At 38.1% G+C, this 17,619-nt stretch overlaps 1 protein-coding gene across 5 annotated transcripts in view; it reads left to right on the top strand.

Annotated features, from left to right (window-relative positions):
- Nucleotides 1-11,851, top strand: part of STK3 (serine/threonine kinase 3) — a 262,758-nt gene extending 250,907 nt beyond the window's left edge. For all 5 annotated transcript variants that reach the window (XM_026495662.4, XM_026495661.4, XM_057308112.1 and 2 more), the window contains one exon: nucleotides 10,465-11,851. In XM_026495662.4, the coding sequence (XP_026351447.1) occupies nucleotides 10,465-10,623 (159 nt within the window). In that variant the 3' untranslated portion in view covers nucleotides 10,624-11,851. The remainder of the gene's footprint in view (nucleotides 1-10,464) is intronic.
- The last annotated feature ends 5,768 nt before the right edge of the window (nucleotides 11,852-17,619 follow it).

Genomic DNA, 17,619 nt, shown 5'->3' with positions numbered 1-17,619 from the left:
TTGGTGGTGCCTGCAGGCAAGGGAGGCTGGCATCTGCTATCCCAGCCAGCTGCTTGCTAAGCTGGTTGAACCTGCAGACCCACTGGCGTGCCACTAGAGCAGAGCTTGTGAGCAAGTTCTCGGGAGTCTGGGGGGTATATTAACACAGACAGAAAGAAAAGATGTCTGGAAAAAAAAAAGAGAGAGAGACGATGTCTGTTTCTCTCCCAAAGAGTTGTGTAGGTAGGAACTTCAGCAGGTAGAGCCAAGGCCTGCAGGATAACTGAGGGCTATGGTGGAGTGTGCTAGAAAAGAAGAGACGAGGGGACCTCACCCCCTTGCATCCCAGGGGCCCCTGGAGAGTCCAGAGAACAACCTCTGTGGTCTCCGTGACTCTAAAAACAGAGGTCAGACATCATAATACTGCCAGGGGGCTTCCAGGCCAGAGGAGACAATACCCCATCCAGAGAGCTGCCCCCTTCTAAGAGATGTGAGCACCAGAGTAATACCAGCCACCACATCAGGAAATCCACACACACCCCTTCTGAACAAACCACCAGTAATCCACCAAACCAGAGCAGGACCGAAACCTCCTTCCACTGACAAGTAACCGTGTCCATCACAGGATCCCGGTTTCCTTCCCAGCTCCCAGCACCAGAGGAGCTAGACCTTAAAAAGAGATGGGGAGAAGGTTCTAGATGTAGACAGCATCTCTTCCTACTGCAACCCTCTTGGTTTCTCTGTGCAAGCTCATACTGAGGGAAGGGACAAAGTTCGTAATTCGTCTGGACTTTTAACTAAAAGTGACCAGAAATCAGTGAGATCTGCCCAAGATTCCTTAAGGGATGTGTCAGGGAAATTTGGCATAGCACAGCTGAAAGAGTATGATTGGAGAAAAACGAAACTCTTTTAAGTTTATATAATAGTTACAAAAGATTTGACTGCGCAATAAGCTAGTTACAAAAATAGTTTAAGAACTGTTTTTTAAATGTTTATTATCTTCCGTAACTAGTCATGTAGTTAATTTTTAAGGAAACAAAGTATATAAGCAAAGTCAATCACTTAATTCGTTAATCTCATTTATAGCTTTTATCAATGTTTTAAAATATTCCAGGTATTTATCAGAATCACTGAAAGAAAGCTCATCTTCCCCTTAATAGATCTAGAAAGATTTAATTAGGAGTTTGGTTTTTGAGTTACTCAGATTTTGTTGTGTTGGGCCTAGAATTTTCGAGCTGCTTACAGTATAGCAGAGCTATGCATGAATTAACTTTTTCCTGATATTTTTAGCAGGCAGAACTACTACTAGAAACTGAAAAGCATAAAAGGAAGGGGTGTTCAACTGCTGTTGAGGAATGCAACTAGAATTTCATCATTCCTTTTTCCATATGGGTGGCTCAGACTTCTCCAGGTCAGGATCAGTGTAGTAATACTCATCAGCTCATAGCTCATTGCTAGATCCAAGCTCAACACAACACCAGGGCAACTATGGGACAGTCTGAATGGGCACAAGCCAAGTCTTGTTTCTCTGGCAAGGGGACTTGTCTTGTTGGTTTTGTCACAGCATATCTCTTCTTGATAAAATTATAGCATCTGTCCCAAATCACTATGTAGAAATGTGTTTATTTTGCTAGAGAGCTGATTAAATTAAATGCTTAAACATATAGGCCCTTATTTCATAAGGCCAGTTATAGCTAAAATACATTGATAACTTATAAATAAAATACTCCCCTGGGAGGAAAGGTGGTCTTTTTAAAAGCAGTGTTTCCCTATTTTTAATCTATGAACAATCTGTTAGGAACTGTTTTGTGTGGTATCTGGGTATTGAAGTGCTTGTAGTTCTTGGGAGACCTAAGAAACAGCTCTTGGTAGGCTTCAGTCCCAATTTATATTAGTGGGTTCGATGTGGTCTGTGAGGGCCTGCATGAACACCTCTAGCTGTGTGACCTAGGGTCGATCACTTGGTCTCTCTGGGTGTCCTGACCTATAAAATAGGGTTGGTGGTATCTACCCCATAAGGTAATTGCTAGGAATAAATGACCTAATGCCTAGGACCTAGGACACTGTCTAACACATTGTAAATGATCAGTAGTTGGCACTTTTCCCTTCTCCTCTGCTGATATCCACAAGAAATGGTTTTCTCTCTTTTCTTTGGTTGGGAATGCAAATAAAATCGAAATGTCTTAAATTTACTCTAAATGCTCTGAGGTTAAACAGATGCTTCATGGCAGTTTCTCATTCAAGTCCCAGAATATTTATAGTCATTTAGTCAATCAGTAGAAGTCAGGGGCCACTCAACTCAAACAATGTTGAATGTAATCCTCCATCCAGGTAGGTAAATAGCGTCTATTTTAGGAAGAAGGCTCTGCCAATAGATTAATGTTAATGCAGCTTTTAAGGGCATGTTTTCCAAGGGATTTACAGTGAAGAATTCCATTTTTATTCTATAGTGTGTCAAGTGTCTGAAATTATCGCAATCTTCATTATTTTTGTAAATGTGTATTTGAAATCTGTATGTATGGTTTTTTTTAACAGACTTCATACTAGTTTGGATTGACTTGAGAGCTCTTTTATTTGTATTCTTCTCAGCCCAGCAATTAAATCAGGAAATGCCTTAATTTATTGATATTTTAACTGTTTTTAACTTTAAGTGTCCTACCTGCTATCCCTGTTGTTCAGTCTTATGGCAGAAGGCCGCTTACCTGTTTATATATATCTAAACGAATCAGTGGACTTGACTGGATTTTTTGCTAGTTCTTTCTTTGGTGCATGTCCCACTGTCATTGTTAGCAAAATGAGTGTGGCAGCCTCCATGAACAGTGTTTTGTAAAACCAAACCAGATTCTGTTCAACACAGTAAAAATGTGAGCTAAAATGAAATATTAGGGGGGAAAGGAGTATGTTGCTCCAGGCCACAAACAACTCAAAACAGTCTGAGGCATGCACTGGTAAATCTTACAAAATGCTATAGGCAATTCAGCATCAAAATTGCCATAGAAAATTATTGTTGTTAGCCATTCTGTTGATAGTTCATATTGTTAGAATTGCTAGCAGATGGGAAAATAGATGAGTCAGGATACAGTATTAACAATCCATATTTTTTTAATCACAAGCCACTAATAAGGTCTGTAGCATCTGTGAGATTTATTTAAACCGTTGCTAGGAAGAGTTTGTTTTCCCAGTAAACACAGCAAACCTTGTACAGGATTTTCTTGATTGACTGTTTGACTAAATGTGTTAACATTAACATATAAGACCATTTGCTTCATTGTGATGGTGTCTTGTTTATTTTGACAGACTGATTATACCAGCAACTAGTGGACCCATTAAGTCTTGAATGTTATCACATTTTTGCATTCAAAAAGTTCGTAATCTTTTTTCTGCTACTTTTTGAGAGTAAGACTTTTAAAAAACTCTCATGTAGTTAGGACTATTTTTGACAAAGTAATATAAAAATCTAAGTGTTTTCCTCGGAGAGCTCTTAAGGCGATGTTATTTTGGAAAGTAATTCGCTCTTATCACTTGAATGTGATAGTTTAGGTTTTTATAGTAGATTGGATATATAAACTTCCCGAGAGTTCTAATGTTAGTGACAACTGATCAGTAACTAGCAGCTTTTCAATACTTCTCACAGAGTTCAGAAATAATTCTAAGGACTAAAAATATGACCTGTCAAAATTATCAGTTTATAAGATTTAATCTTATTTTCCATCTTCTCTTATCACTGAGTTGTTTGTGCTGCTGTTTTATGCAAGAGCTAGTAAGTGAGTTATTAATTTGCGTTATCTTTTATTTGGATTTTTCTTTTTTTTTTAAAGAAATACTGAGAAATATAATTTTTTTGAATATTGCCTGTAATCTTCTTACTCCTAGATGAAATGTGATGATCCTGGACAATTATTAACAAAATGGGCTGCACATTCAAACTGTCACTTAGGTACCAAACTATACCAACTTTCAAACAAGTGTTGACTTCTACTGAAAACTCGTTTTGATTTTTTCATTTAACTTATAAACAATTCATCCATCTACTCATTTATCTAATAATTTTTGTTTAAAAGTTGGGGTTTTTATTTAAAGCCTTTCAATTGTTTTAAACAAACTTTCTATAAGAGCTGGGAAATCCTAATCTACCAACTGTCCTGAAACTTAAAGAAGATGGTAATTCCACCTCTGGCTAAATTTCTGCAGTGTATTTCATTCTAAAAAACTGCTCTATAAAAATGTCATCTGCAGGGTTTTCTCTTTACTGTGGCCTTCATAGCTGAACACTTAAAAACCATTTTTCCTTACAGCTCAGGTTGAAGACCCTAGAAACTTCTTAGCAGCACACCCTCCCCATTCACACTCCGGCAGTGCTAGACCAAAAATATCCAACTTGGTATAATGAAAAAAATGCGTCGATCTCAGTCGAGGTCAGGTGGTATCTCTGCCATCAACCAGGAGTATAATTTTGAGCAACCTGGCTCCCATCTTCTCACCCAGAACAAGGAAGCTAGAGTAGATCTTCTCTGAGGGTTGCTTTTGCTGTCAGATTCTGTGAGGTTTAATTCATAACCCAACCTTATAGTTTATGCTCCTGTTAAACAGTGCTTTGCTCAAATGCAGCGATGTTTAATAATCCCAAATTGCAGTGTGTTTCTCTGAGTCCCATATGATTCAATTTACCTGACCTCAGTTTAAACTCTTTTTATGGAAATTGATTTTATTCTGTGCCCTTAAGATGTCTTGCCCCCTGGTATTTATCATTTCAAATGTCCCAAGAAAAGCAAAACTTCTTGTGAATAGAAAAACATTGCCTCGGGTGACAAAACAATGTTGTTCTGAAGCTCATCTCCATTTCTGTGACTGTGTATTTGAAGAAGTTCTGTCTTTGCTTTCAAACCCTTCCCTTACTGCACATCAGCTCATTTAGTCACTTAATCAAGTTATATATCCTTGACGTTTGTAATGATTATCAAACTCTACAGTATTCTTTCAGAATGTTAAGACCTGAAAGTTTAAGAATCATTGTTAGTTGCGCAAGTTCTGTGTTATCATGAAATCCAGTACCAAATTTTATTAAATCGAATTAGCCTAGAACATCTAAAAGCCATTTCTGGATGTATTATTCATTTTTGCACATTTGTTCACATACAGTAAAAACCACAATGTAGGCGTGTCCTGAAATTCTCTTTACTGACTTCACCTACAGAGCTCTACACAGACAAATGTAGCCCAAGACTCGGTACTGCAACTCCGGTTTACTCTGCATTTAGTTTGGACTTAGTCGTCCGGCAGATGGCTGTGGTACTCCAGCTACTTGGTGTTCCTTGTATTGCAGAAGGATGGTTCATAAGTAACATTTCTTCCCAATATTTAAAAAAACATATAAATTTAAGCTACCACAAGCTGTGTTGATTCGTAAACATAACAATTCTGAAATGATTTCCCTTCACCTTTGTGAAAATGTCAAAAAACCTAATTTTAGTGAATAACACTTTTGTCACAATAATATTGATAATAATTGAGGAAGCTCAACTTTTCTTTCTAATACTATCCTCATTAGCCCCCCAAATTGTTTTAATTTGGATTAGTATTTTATAAGGGTGATAGTGGCATTGTTTAATATTATAGGGCCATTTTTATCATTATGAGTGTCCATAAAATGTTATCTCATTTGCGACCCTATTTACTACTAAGCCATTGAGCACTGCTGCTCTCTAAGAGATTGGAAAAGCTGCTTTTGCCGTTTTTTCCTCCCCAGATCATTTTCATGCCTGTGGGAGGCTCGATAGCTACAGAAATACAGAGTGCTAAGTATATGTTATTAGGGCTTAATCGTAAGTCAAAACCCAGCCAGAAGTTCATGTCTATAAATCATACCCACTATAAAAAGTGAAAAGTTCTACCAGTTAATCTCACATTTTTTTTGTCTAGATGACACCATGATCTAGTTATTTAGAAATCTACTGGTATTTCTCTTTTGTTAACAAAACGAGAAGCGCCTCTGATCACAAATGCTAACATTTGGGGATTATTCTCTGTTGGATACCATAGTCAGATCATAAGATGAAGGAGAAAACCTTCTTGTCCTGGATAATCTTTGACCCTCATCAAGGGCTTCTGTTACAGCCTAAATGCTGATGATTCCTCAAATCTGTAGCTTTATTCTCTTTCCTGTGCTTCAAAACCAAATTATAATCCATATCTGTTATCTGCACCTTGATGCTTTGTTCATCTCTCGATCTCAACAAGACTAAAACTCAATTTGATTTACTCCCCTGCCTAATTAAAGATAACAGTGTCTACCTCATCACCACAGCTTGAAGCCAGAATCACTGTAGCCCGCCCTTCTTCCTGATCTTTCCTAATCAGTCAACCAACAAAGAAAGCCCTATCAGTTCTACTTCCAAGTCTCTCAGATCCCTTCTCTCTTCTCAATCTCCACTTCCTTTTTCCTGGTCCAAGCCTCATCCTCTGTCTAGACTCTTGCAGTAACCTGCTCATAGGCCTTCCTGTCTCCATTTTCCCCCGTGCTAATCTACTTTTTGTACCTGCTATTGGATATGTTTTTCTATCTCATATATGATCATGTCACCTATTATGTTCAAAATTATCCAGCATTTCTTTCTTGGCTACAGAAAGTTTGTAGTAACGTGTTTAAGGCCCTTAGCAATCTGACCTCCGCTCACCTTGCTGTCTCATTTCCTGACCCCCGTCCCCTCCAGGGTCCACTGCATATCCCAGCGGCCAGCTGCGGTCTCCAAGGATGCCAAGCATTTATGCACCTTACACCTTTCCACTCGTGCTGCTTCCATTCTCCCCTGTCCTATTACCCATCTTCTCAGAGTCCCCATCCTTCGGTGAATTAGTTGTGTATGGACTTCTCACCAGCTAGATTGCAAATTCCTCGAGGGCGGTAGAGTGTTTTATTCATCTCTTTACCCACGGTGCTTGGTCCGTAGAAATTATCAATATTTTAATAAACGAGTACTCTGGAGTTCTCTGACAGCCCACCTGAAAACATAACTGTATATATTCTTATATAGGTGTCCGATTTCCTGTAACCTTGAACTTATAGAGCCACAAATCTGAAATCAGATTTTTTAAAAAAAAGCAAAACACTAGAAACTTATAACAGTAGTTATAAGCTTCAGCACTAAGACCATATTCTGTCTTCCTGAAACAGTCTCAGGCTTTCATTAATACATTTATTCTTATTTAGTGTAATGCCTTATAGGATTAATTGCTTTTCTGGTTCCCAACAGGCAAACAAGCTTGAAGTAAAGGGAGAATGATAGATGTCTAATGAGGGTCCTGAAAAGGATCTGACAGCTTTCCCTCAAATGAAGATAAAAAGCCAAAAAGGAGAGAGCAAATTAACACATGGCACAAATTAGTCATAGAAATTAATAATGGTGATTCGTCATCAAAGGAAGGTTGCTTTAGGTCCTGGGTCCTCTGCTTTAGAAGGCAGCATATTCTGGAAAGTACTTTATAAAAATTTTCTCTTCAAAATGGTTGAAACGAAGTTTTTAGCACTTAAAAAACTAAGGCTTTGATACTTCACGAATTTACTTATGTGGAACAGCTAATTCCCTAACAATGCCGGATAATGGTTCTCCAACATCACAAACTTGATTGTCACAAATTTTACAGATTGAGAATATGAAAGTCTATTCGAGGAGGGAAACCTGTCTTCTAAGTAGCTTCTTTCTCTGAACTCAGTCCATTACTGTAGTGTAATATTTATAAACTGTTGGTAACTTGCCCCAGAAAGGTAGCATAAGATACTTACAGGAATATCTTAATGCAAAAAGTGTTTGCTTTGTCGGATGTTATTTCTCCTAATCTTACAGTAAGTAACCCATTCCTTTGAGTCATCTTTTTCTGCATTTCTGTTTACCCACCTTCATGCCATGATATTTAGCAGTATATACTGTTTAATAGTTTCTAAGTGTGTGTACAGTCTCTAAAGTTTAAATAATTTTTAGAATGTCTGGCAAGGAGACATGAAACTCATGCATAAAAATCAGTCATGAAATAATAAATGACTCTAGAATCAATCAAATACTAAATTGTGTTGTTTAAATTATAAATGTTATCTAGAAATTCAGAGATGGGAAGGTTAGCGTGGGCCGAAAAAGAGACAAAGGGCAATCGAATCTTATGTAGACAGCACCCAGATGTCTTTCTTGGGGAAGCATAGCTGTGTGTGGTCTGTCTTGGCCCTTCATCTCACCATCACCTGTTCATACAGTTCAGAAAGTTCTGAGGCCCCTGTTGGCTTATTCTTTATCCCCCCAGTGACTTGAATGTATTTGACCATATAACAGATGCATGATTAATACTTGGATTAAAAATTAATGAAGAAAGAATATAATATAATACAATACATTGTATATGTATAAAATGCATCTAATGGTGTGCTATACTAAGCTAGCTTCTGTTTATGATAGGGCATATTACATCTACACCAGAACTTTCCGTACACCCAGGCAAGTGGTGTTCACCTTCAGAGTCCTCATCCTGGGAGCCCACATACTCTTTCCCGTAACACTGTCATGCCTGTATTTTTGGAAATCCTCTTTTGAATTTCCTTCAGAGTCTGTGACTCATTCTTTTCAGTATCCTCAGTGGTGACAAATCTTTTTCAGTTGAGAATGAATTTGATTTTTAGAACCAAGAGTAACTTAGGGCCAGGTAAGGTGAGTAAAATGGAGAATCAAGCTGAAAAATACTATTTTTGGTTAAAATTGACATGTTGACTATAAAGTAATGGGAGCATTTTCTGATTTGGATCATAAAATAACCGAAGACAGTTCTCTTATTAAAACAAAAAATAAGCTGCAAGTTTTATCATCTTAAAACCAAGTCTGAATTACTGTCATAGAATTTTCTGGCTCTGGAGCAGATCGTGACTCCCTGAAGTCCAAACCCTGCTTCACCTGGCTCGGGACCCCACCTGCGCCTGGTTCTGCAGTGACCTTAGTTCTTCCTCAGAATGGTGGGGCTTCCTCCTCAGCCCTCCTCAGAGAGGCTCTGAGACACCCCTCTCTGCACAGACCAACATGGTCCCTGCTCCCTAAAGGGCATCTGCTCTCCATTGAATTTATAGTGAGGCCTTTCTTTTTTGTTGTTGGGAATCTGTTTTTTAAAAAACACCAAAAAAAAAAAAAAATGGATGCTCTCCCCAGGAAAGTGCACACGTGAACACGCAGAAGTTTGCACATGAGAAGGTTATTTGTGGACTTGAGAACTTCTCACTGTAATCCGTACTGCAGGCAGTAGGGGCTTGTGTCAGTCCCTCAATGTTTCTAGTTCCTGATCTTTCCCTTCTTGCTGCTTTGTGAGCTTCTTAGGGCAAGGAAATAGGTTAGCGCTTCTTTGCTCTTCTTACAGTACCTACCAAGATGCTGAGAATGTAATAGCATTCTGTAAATCCCTGTGGTTTAACAGATTTTTCTAAAGCACCCACCTGCCACCATTGCTTTAATAGTTTCTGAAGAAGACCGAGTTTTAGATTTTTTTTTAAATGTTAATAAGATAAAAGCCCAAGTATTAGGTCCTGTATTTCAGGGCATCCAACATTATGTTTCTCAGGAGATCATCCATATCTTGCTGTTGTGAATGTAAATAATGACAGTAAAGCTCAGGAGGCCCCCGATCCCATGATGTGGAATGGATCTCATCCCCCAGGTATATGGGGCTTCTCTCACACAAAACCGGTAAAGGCTCTGCTAGTGTTGTCTCCAGGAGGCAGCATAATCAAACTTAATCATTATGGTCAACCTATATTGTTCAGTCAGATCTTATCATTATTGCCAAACTATAATGTATATGGTAAAAATCTGATAGGCAGTTTGTCTTCAGATTGGCCAAGCCCATATCCAAATTTACAGAGCACTGTTTACATCAGGCTTGGGATATTTTGAATCATAAATCTAAAACCTTAATGTATCAAAATGTTTGGGACAAAAGTGTTCTAGATAATTTAATGTTCTGATTAACTCAAATACTTAAAATGTAAGCATTTGGTAAAATGCAGGATAGAATGGTTAATTCAACCTGTGTTCAGTCTTGTCACATTCTTGGGTGACCTCTGCAGTGTTCACAGTTATGGTCGTGCTCCAGAGCTGGCAAGAATGAGAGAGATTAGAGTGAATGTATCCGGAACATATCCTGAAGTCTGTGTGTTGGCAACGGTGGATTTGTCTTTCTGTCTTTCTTTAAAAAAACAAATACTTTTCATCAGCTTATTTTTCTCATTTGCTCTTTCCTAAAAGCAGAGTTTTTTATTGCTTTTGTTGCAAGATGACTTAAGGTTCTTATAAGGTGTGGCTTCTTGGTTCTTCAGGGGAGGAATTCCTGTTTTAATTGTTGAACCATATTTCAAAGACGATGTAAAGAGTTTGCTGAAATAGTCATACTAAAGCCGATTAGATTTTAACCTATTGTAGATAATTTTAATATTTAATATCTTCATTTTTTTCCTGTTTCTAGTTAAAAAATCTAAGTTTAGAAGAACTACAGATGCGGTTAAAAGCGCTGGACCCCATGATGGAACGAGAAATAGAAGAGCTTCGTCAAAGATACACTGCGAAGAGACAACCCATTCTGGATGCAATGGATGCGAAGAAAAGAAGGCAGCAAAACTTTTGAGTCTCATTTCTTCTCTGTTTGTTTCTTTAACTATTCTGGAGACCAAGAAACCACTAAGAATTGAAGGAATATTATTAGATTTTTTTTTAATCCCTAAGATTTGTGCTCTACAAGTAGGCAACAGTCCAGAGCTGATGATGGTACATACCTAGTCAATTCCCAAAAAGCGGAATTTACAACTGTGGCCACTGTGTTTTCATTTTTAAAGAATGAAAACGACAGAAATGTAGTCTTCTCTAGATCTGTCAGCTGGGTACCAGCGCTCAGTGTGTTACACAACAAACGCTGTGTTTAGAGACCTTGAAAATCTGAAGCTGTTGTTTAATTGTACAGCACTGAAGGGCTTTATGTTACAATATTCTTTATTCTTATTTCTGGTAGCTTATTTATTGTATCCCCAGGTAAGCTTATTTATTTATGCTTTTTCACTTTGTTTTGTTTTTAAGGACAAGATCAGGATAGCTTTGGTGAAGGGAGGGGCATATTAATAGATGATAATGTACAACCAAATTATACTTTCAGCAGGGAGCTACGGGGTACACTCCTTGATTTCCAGGATAGTTTTCCAACAGAAGCAAAGCCACAATAGCAATAGCACCTGAATGGGCCAGACGGTTTTTTTATACTGAAGCAATAATTCCATTTTTACCTTCTGAAATTTTAATATTTTTATTCTTGATGTTTGGTACAAATAGAACTATATATATTTAGGTCACATGGAGCTATAATGTTTAAAACCAAAGAAATCAATGGAAGCTTTGCACAAAAAAAAAAGTGCGGTAAATATTTTAAAAGAAATAAATCCTTAAGACAAGTGTAATTTGTTGATATTGTTTCATGTTTCGTGTATAGGTCTGATAGCTGAACTGTATCAAACTGTAATAAGCTCATCAAATTTATTTCTGTGAAACTGTGCTCAATCATCACAGGACTTTTTTGTTGATTTCATTTATTTCCTGGGACTTGGTAAACATCATGTGCCTGACGATAACAAAATAGCAAAAACATTTGTACTGAACTGTGTAAGCCTTGGGGACTGAAAAAAAAAAAAAGATTAAGACTATTAAAAAGCAGCTCATTTCTAAGCTGAATGAATGTTTGCGTGATTGAACTGGGACCAGTCAGTTCCTAAGCTGCTTATGGCCATCTTGACAGTGTTTGTTCTTTTGTGTGTTTAATTACTATGTGTAAATCATAAAGACAATAAATTTTACTGTGCCACCCAGCACATCTCATCTCTATGTGTTTTTTAAAAAAAAACTCACTGCCTGGATTCTGTCTTTTCCTGGCACAGCAGGTATATTAGCGAGGACAGGCCGGGTTGTGTAGCGACACCAACCCCGAAGCTCGGTGGCTCAGCATAACTCGGGTGAGTTCTCACTGGTGCTCCGCGCCCATTGCACGGCGGCAAGACACCCTGCTTCCGCCACTCACACCCAGGACCTCCGCCCCCTGCAACACGGTTGGTGGCCACAGTGAGGGAAGGAGCGCCGACAGTCTCACACAGGCTCCCACCCACCCCACCGTGATGCAGGTCAGGGGGGCCACAACCAGTATTCAGAACCAGTCACATGGCCACTGCGAATTTTAAGGGAGCGAAGAAATGCAACCTTGAGGCGCCCAGAGAAGGGAACCACTGCGGGTTCACTAAGGACAGTCACAGAAGGTAGAGTGTCTCTGAAAAGCTTCAGTTCCATTTTCAAATGGCAGCTGCACCCCAGGCCGAGCCTTGGCGTCCTATTTATCTCTGCTCGGCTGAGTCCTTCCGAAGAGGAAGTTGTGTAGTTGGATGGGAATTACAAGTGTTAAAGCAGCGGAGAGTCTTGTAAAGCTTCTAAAGGTTATTAACAGTGAAGACTGAATTAACAATATATGCTTCCGCTACATCTTTATGGGGTCTGCTTGGGGCAGCAGACTGAGTCAGTCGACTCAAGCACCCTACCCTTTTTTTCCCCTTTTCTTAAGTGGTGTTCTTTTCGGTAACCTGTCTAATACCTTGCCTGATTTGATGGAATCAAATGACTGACTTGCTATCATCCAAGTAAAACCACCTACATGAAATGTCAAGAAACCTATGAGGATGATTTCTCTCCAGTTTGCTAAATTAGAAAATTTATGCAGATTAATTCAATGAGGCCTGTTAACCACTCTTACTAATTCAGTCTCAGCAAGAATCCTCCTCTTAATAGTAAACATTGAATGTTCCAATCACATTGTAATTTGTATGTAAATAGATTTTATACCCTCTTGTTATTTTTATTCTTTATACACACACACACACACACACACACACACACGTATATTTAAAAGAATTAAGAACGGTGAACACATTTTTATTTTAGAGCCTCAGGAAGCTCCAGAATATTTTAGGATAATCTGTTTCAAAATTCTTCCAATCTTTTCAGTCCCTGCCCCGCCACCCATCAAGAGAAGGAACTTATGGTGAGTTTTGAAGAGCCAAAAGTCATGAAAGAAGGCTTCGAGTCTAGGTAAGCCTTGATTAGTCATGATGCTGAGGAAAGAGTTTTCTAGTTATTTTAATGAGTTTAAGAAGAAGCCTCTTATTATCCTAACCTTGGCTTCTGAGAACATTCCAAAAATAGGTAAGTGTACTTTCTGCACACCCCCGTCCTTTCATAAATGCAGAATTGTAAATGTAATTGTAGCTAATGAGTGAGGATTTTGTCTTGCTGAAAAGCCAGCATCATTGTATATGTTGTTCTGTAGATGAGAAAGTTTTTTCTTTGATTTAGATGACTCATTTCTACAGACTTACAGTACCTTACCTTATTTTAGCAGGATTAGTTTTATGTTCAGAATGTGAGCTAATTTGGCCAATATAAATTGGAGAAGAAAATGTTTTTATTTAAATGGATTTCAAAATAATAACGTCCTATTATTTGGGACACTAACTGTTTGTCGGACACCATGCTAAACAACCTAACATATATTATGGGACGCCTGGGTGGCTCAGTCATTAAGCGTCTGCTTTCAGCTTGGGTCATGATCCCAGGGTCCTGGGATGGAGCCCCGCATCGGGCTCCTTGCTTGGCGGGGAGTCTGCTGTCCCTCTGTCTCTGGCTTCCCCTGTTTATGCTCTCTCTCTCTCTGACAAATAAATAAAATCTTTAAAAAATAAAAATAAATAAACCCAACCATTACTTTACATACATTTACATACATACATTACTTATGTGCTTTTGTATTTCTTTCCTCTGCTTATTTACTGAATCACATCCCCAAGGTTTAAAATCACTCTCAACTCACTGAAGGATATGTAACTTCTCTAACGGAAATTATATAATACATTAATAAGATGTTTTTAACTTAGTTACAGGAAATCTCTTCAAATTACTGACACATAAGCATTCAATAGGAATGCTATTTTGGTTTCCTATCCTGTAAAGATTAATGATTAAAATAAATCCTGAAAATACTAATGATAGAACACTTTAAATAGAGCATCATTTTTAAAAAAATAATTGGAGTTACATTGCATTACTAAATTAGTATCAGGCATAGGCCTTTAATTAGGTATTTCATCAAAGTGCTATTTTGGAGTATGAGCTCCTTTTATGGTCCCAAAGCCCAAGAATTGGGGGGCTAAAGAGAACCACTCTTCTTTGCTTTTTGAGCAATCTGATGAGATCTCGACTCAAGGGCGTTGGGTAGTCTGGTGCCACTGAACAGTGGCCTATCCTCCAGGGAGTCAGCCAGCTTCTCCCTGTTCCATGTGCACACAGAATACTGGAACCTCAGCCAACCACTTCCTGAGTCATGAAAAGACCCCAAGACTGAAAGTAAATGACCAGCTCAATTCTTCCACCAATCCTGGAAAACCAACTTCAAGGCCATGCTCTTCTCACACTGGATCTTATCAGAAGCCAGACTCCCTGCTGCCATTTTTTTTCACTTGATTAAGCTCTTTAAATTAAAATTCTGATTTTTTGGGGTCGCTCTTCTGCCCGCAGAACGTTGCTACCAAGTTAGGAATGAACTCTGCCTCCTGGCATTCAAGACCTGCATCATGCCTCAACTGACATGACCTCATCTTACGTTATTGTCTTATTTGAGCCCTTTCTTTCACCAAACCAAACTGCTTTCAAACTCTATTATAGTTATGTAATTTATTATTGGATTGTAAGGTTCCCGGGAGCAGAGACTTGGTGTTTATCCATCTTGTTTCCCCACAGTGCTTTCCGGGATGTTCGATGAAATTGGTAGTAAATAAAGTTTCATTGAATACTATTAGCTCAAACAAAAAAAAATTGTCATCAGTAACCATAAAGGCTAATCTCTCTCCTTACATCCAGGTAATCATGGTAACAACAATAATACTAGTATCAACCAGTTCTGGGGCATCTACTAAGCCATGCACTTTTGATACATTATCTCAAACCTTCATAACAAGATGCAGTCTTTTTCTCAGAAAGGAAAGGACAGGAGAGATTAAATGAGGTCACAAAGCTAGTCAATGCCAGCGTCTGTCTCCAAAATCTTCGCTTTTTCCACTAGACCACATTGCCTAATAAACACAGGAGGTCTGGCTTTAGAATGTTGGACGGAGTTGCTGAGCCTGCTTGCTGATCTTAGAAGCTTTTCACTTAAAACGTAGAAGAGGACCATTGTTAGCTGATGTGATCCTTTTCTCTATTTCATGGGACCTACATTTTTCTGAAATAGCATCCTTTTCACCTGTAGGGGGAAAAAAGCAGAATGCATTAAGTTTCCAAGATGAAATGTACAAAGATTTTTTTTCCTTCATTATTAGGGTATATTTGGAGTTCTTGTGCCTTGAAAATCTGTTTTTTTGTTGTTGTTGTTTTTGTTTTGTAAATTGAAATGTGTTCTGTTCTTTCCCTTTCAAAAGTCTGTCTTGGTTAATGAGTACTTTAGAGAAACACTAATCAGCATGGTAGAGGGTACATGGTCTCAGAAACTAAATTACCTGGGTTCAAACCCCAGCTCTTCCTTGATACTTTTGTTGCCTTGGGCAAGAGTAACCATGCAGCTGATCTGTGTTTCAGTTTCTTCATCTGTAATAATGCAGCAGTTGTGAAGATCAAATGTTCTAGTACACGTTAAATATTTAACAAAGTTCTTGGCATATGGCACATAGACATGAGCTTAAAAAATAAACTTGTAATCCTTTCCAGTTTAGTACATTGTTTTTACAAGAATGAAGAAAAGAGCTCTGTTTTCATTGATGAGCAAATTTATGGTAACTTCTAAAGTGCATTAGAGTCTCCTAGAACCCAGATGTGTGTTCCTGTAAGGGCCTGGCCTACTGTAGTGATTTGCACTGAGGAAAATCATACTCGATTTTTAAAAGTATTTCCTTTCTACCTAAAACAAAATAAGTCATAAGCTAAACATTCTCCACCCCCCCTCCAACACCCTCTGTTTAAGACTTTCCTTTCTATTTTAAGGATATTGTTAAGGCCATCATCTATGGCCACATTTATGAAGATCCGTCTGGAAATTTCAAATTTATGCCCTTAAAGTTTTGTTTCACTAAAGTTTTAGCATTCTTGGTCCTTAAAAATATGAAGGTTTCCCAACATGCTTTGGTCCCAGGAAGCTCAAAATCACACTGACAGTTAATAGCCTTATGGGATTCTATGATTTGCATACTTCCATTTCCATGATCCTATATTTATAAAAACTGAAAAGATTTTTAAGAAGAAAAAATATCTGTGGAGGTTTTGGTCCTTGCACCATACTTAGAAGTATTTTTTATTTTTTATTTAATTTTTTTTCGGATAGGCCTGTCCTATTTATTTTTTTTTAATGTTTTTTTATTACATTATGTTAGTCACCATACAGTACATCCCTGGTTTTTGATGTAAAATTCGATGATTCATTAGTTGCATCTAACACCCAGTGCACCATGCAATACGTGCCTTCCCTTACTACCCATCACCAGAAGTATTTTTTATATCTTCTCCTAGTGTTCTCATGGGTGTCAGATATGGTACTGGGCATCAAGGGGGTTTGTTGTTGAAGTCCTATACCTAGAACTCTGCTGGAATCTTCCACATCTAGCAGATGAGACTCCTGGAGACTGTGATAACCCCTGTCCTTCCTCTTTGGGAAGGAGACAAGCTAGAGGACACCATAATGCCCGTGGCCCCTATATCTCCTGCCCCCAGCAACCTGTTCAAGTCACATATACACAAAAACTGATTCAGGATGACCAGACAAGCACCATACCTTCCAGCCCTGGGTCCGCCAACAGATCAGATTTGCCAAAGAAACTTAACTACCTCTCCATATTTTTCCATTTTTATTCTTCTATTCATAATCCACTTCATATTCACAAAGAAAAGAGAAGGATATGAACAAAAAAGAAAAATAGAAGAGAGCAAAGGGAAATAGATTTCACACAATAAAAAATGACAATTGTAACTGAAAATTACAAAGTGTCATACCCTACATTTCCTCAATAGAAAAGCAAGTCTATTCCATGTTATGAGAATGCACTCAAAGCTAACACGTTCTAAAATTTTTCTATAAGAATATTCAGTGCCTGTCCCTGTGTAAACCAAGCAACTAGTTGTCTTTTACATTTTTATAGACTTTTCAAGGTGAACTGTAATTAGCTGAATGGCAGTTAAAGAACACCTGATCCTAAAGCTCTCAGCTTCCAGTATTTTCTTTCTAACGTTCAGTGTGTATAGAGAGCGCGGGACAGAGGCAGGCCCGCAGCTGTGCATTCGGCCTCTACATTTACTCCACGACAGCTCTCTTTCCTATTCTTAGCAAAAATATTAAAATGAGAAGACATAATAGCACTTGGAACTAAAGTCTTTGATGTTAAAAAACAAGATGCACTGAGAAATCTGAAAATGTAGAACCATTCCATTATTAATGAATCAGTGGGCAAATTCATGAATTCATTTTCTGTTGACCTTTCTAGAAATATATAGAAGTCTGGTTTTGTTTTGTTTTTTTAAAGCACACCAGCTGATGACCATAAATCAGTTTACATGCTTA

The sequence above is a fragment of the Ursus arctos genome, unplaced genomic scaffold, assembly GCF_023065955.2.
Source record: "Ursus arctos isolate Adak ecotype North America unplaced genomic scaffold, UrsArc2.0 scaffold_6, whole genome shotgun sequence".
Taxonomy (NCBI): Eukaryota; Metazoa; Chordata; class Mammalia; order Carnivora; family Ursidae; genus Ursus; species Ursus arctos.
This window is presented reverse-complemented; position numbering and strand designations above follow the sequence as displayed.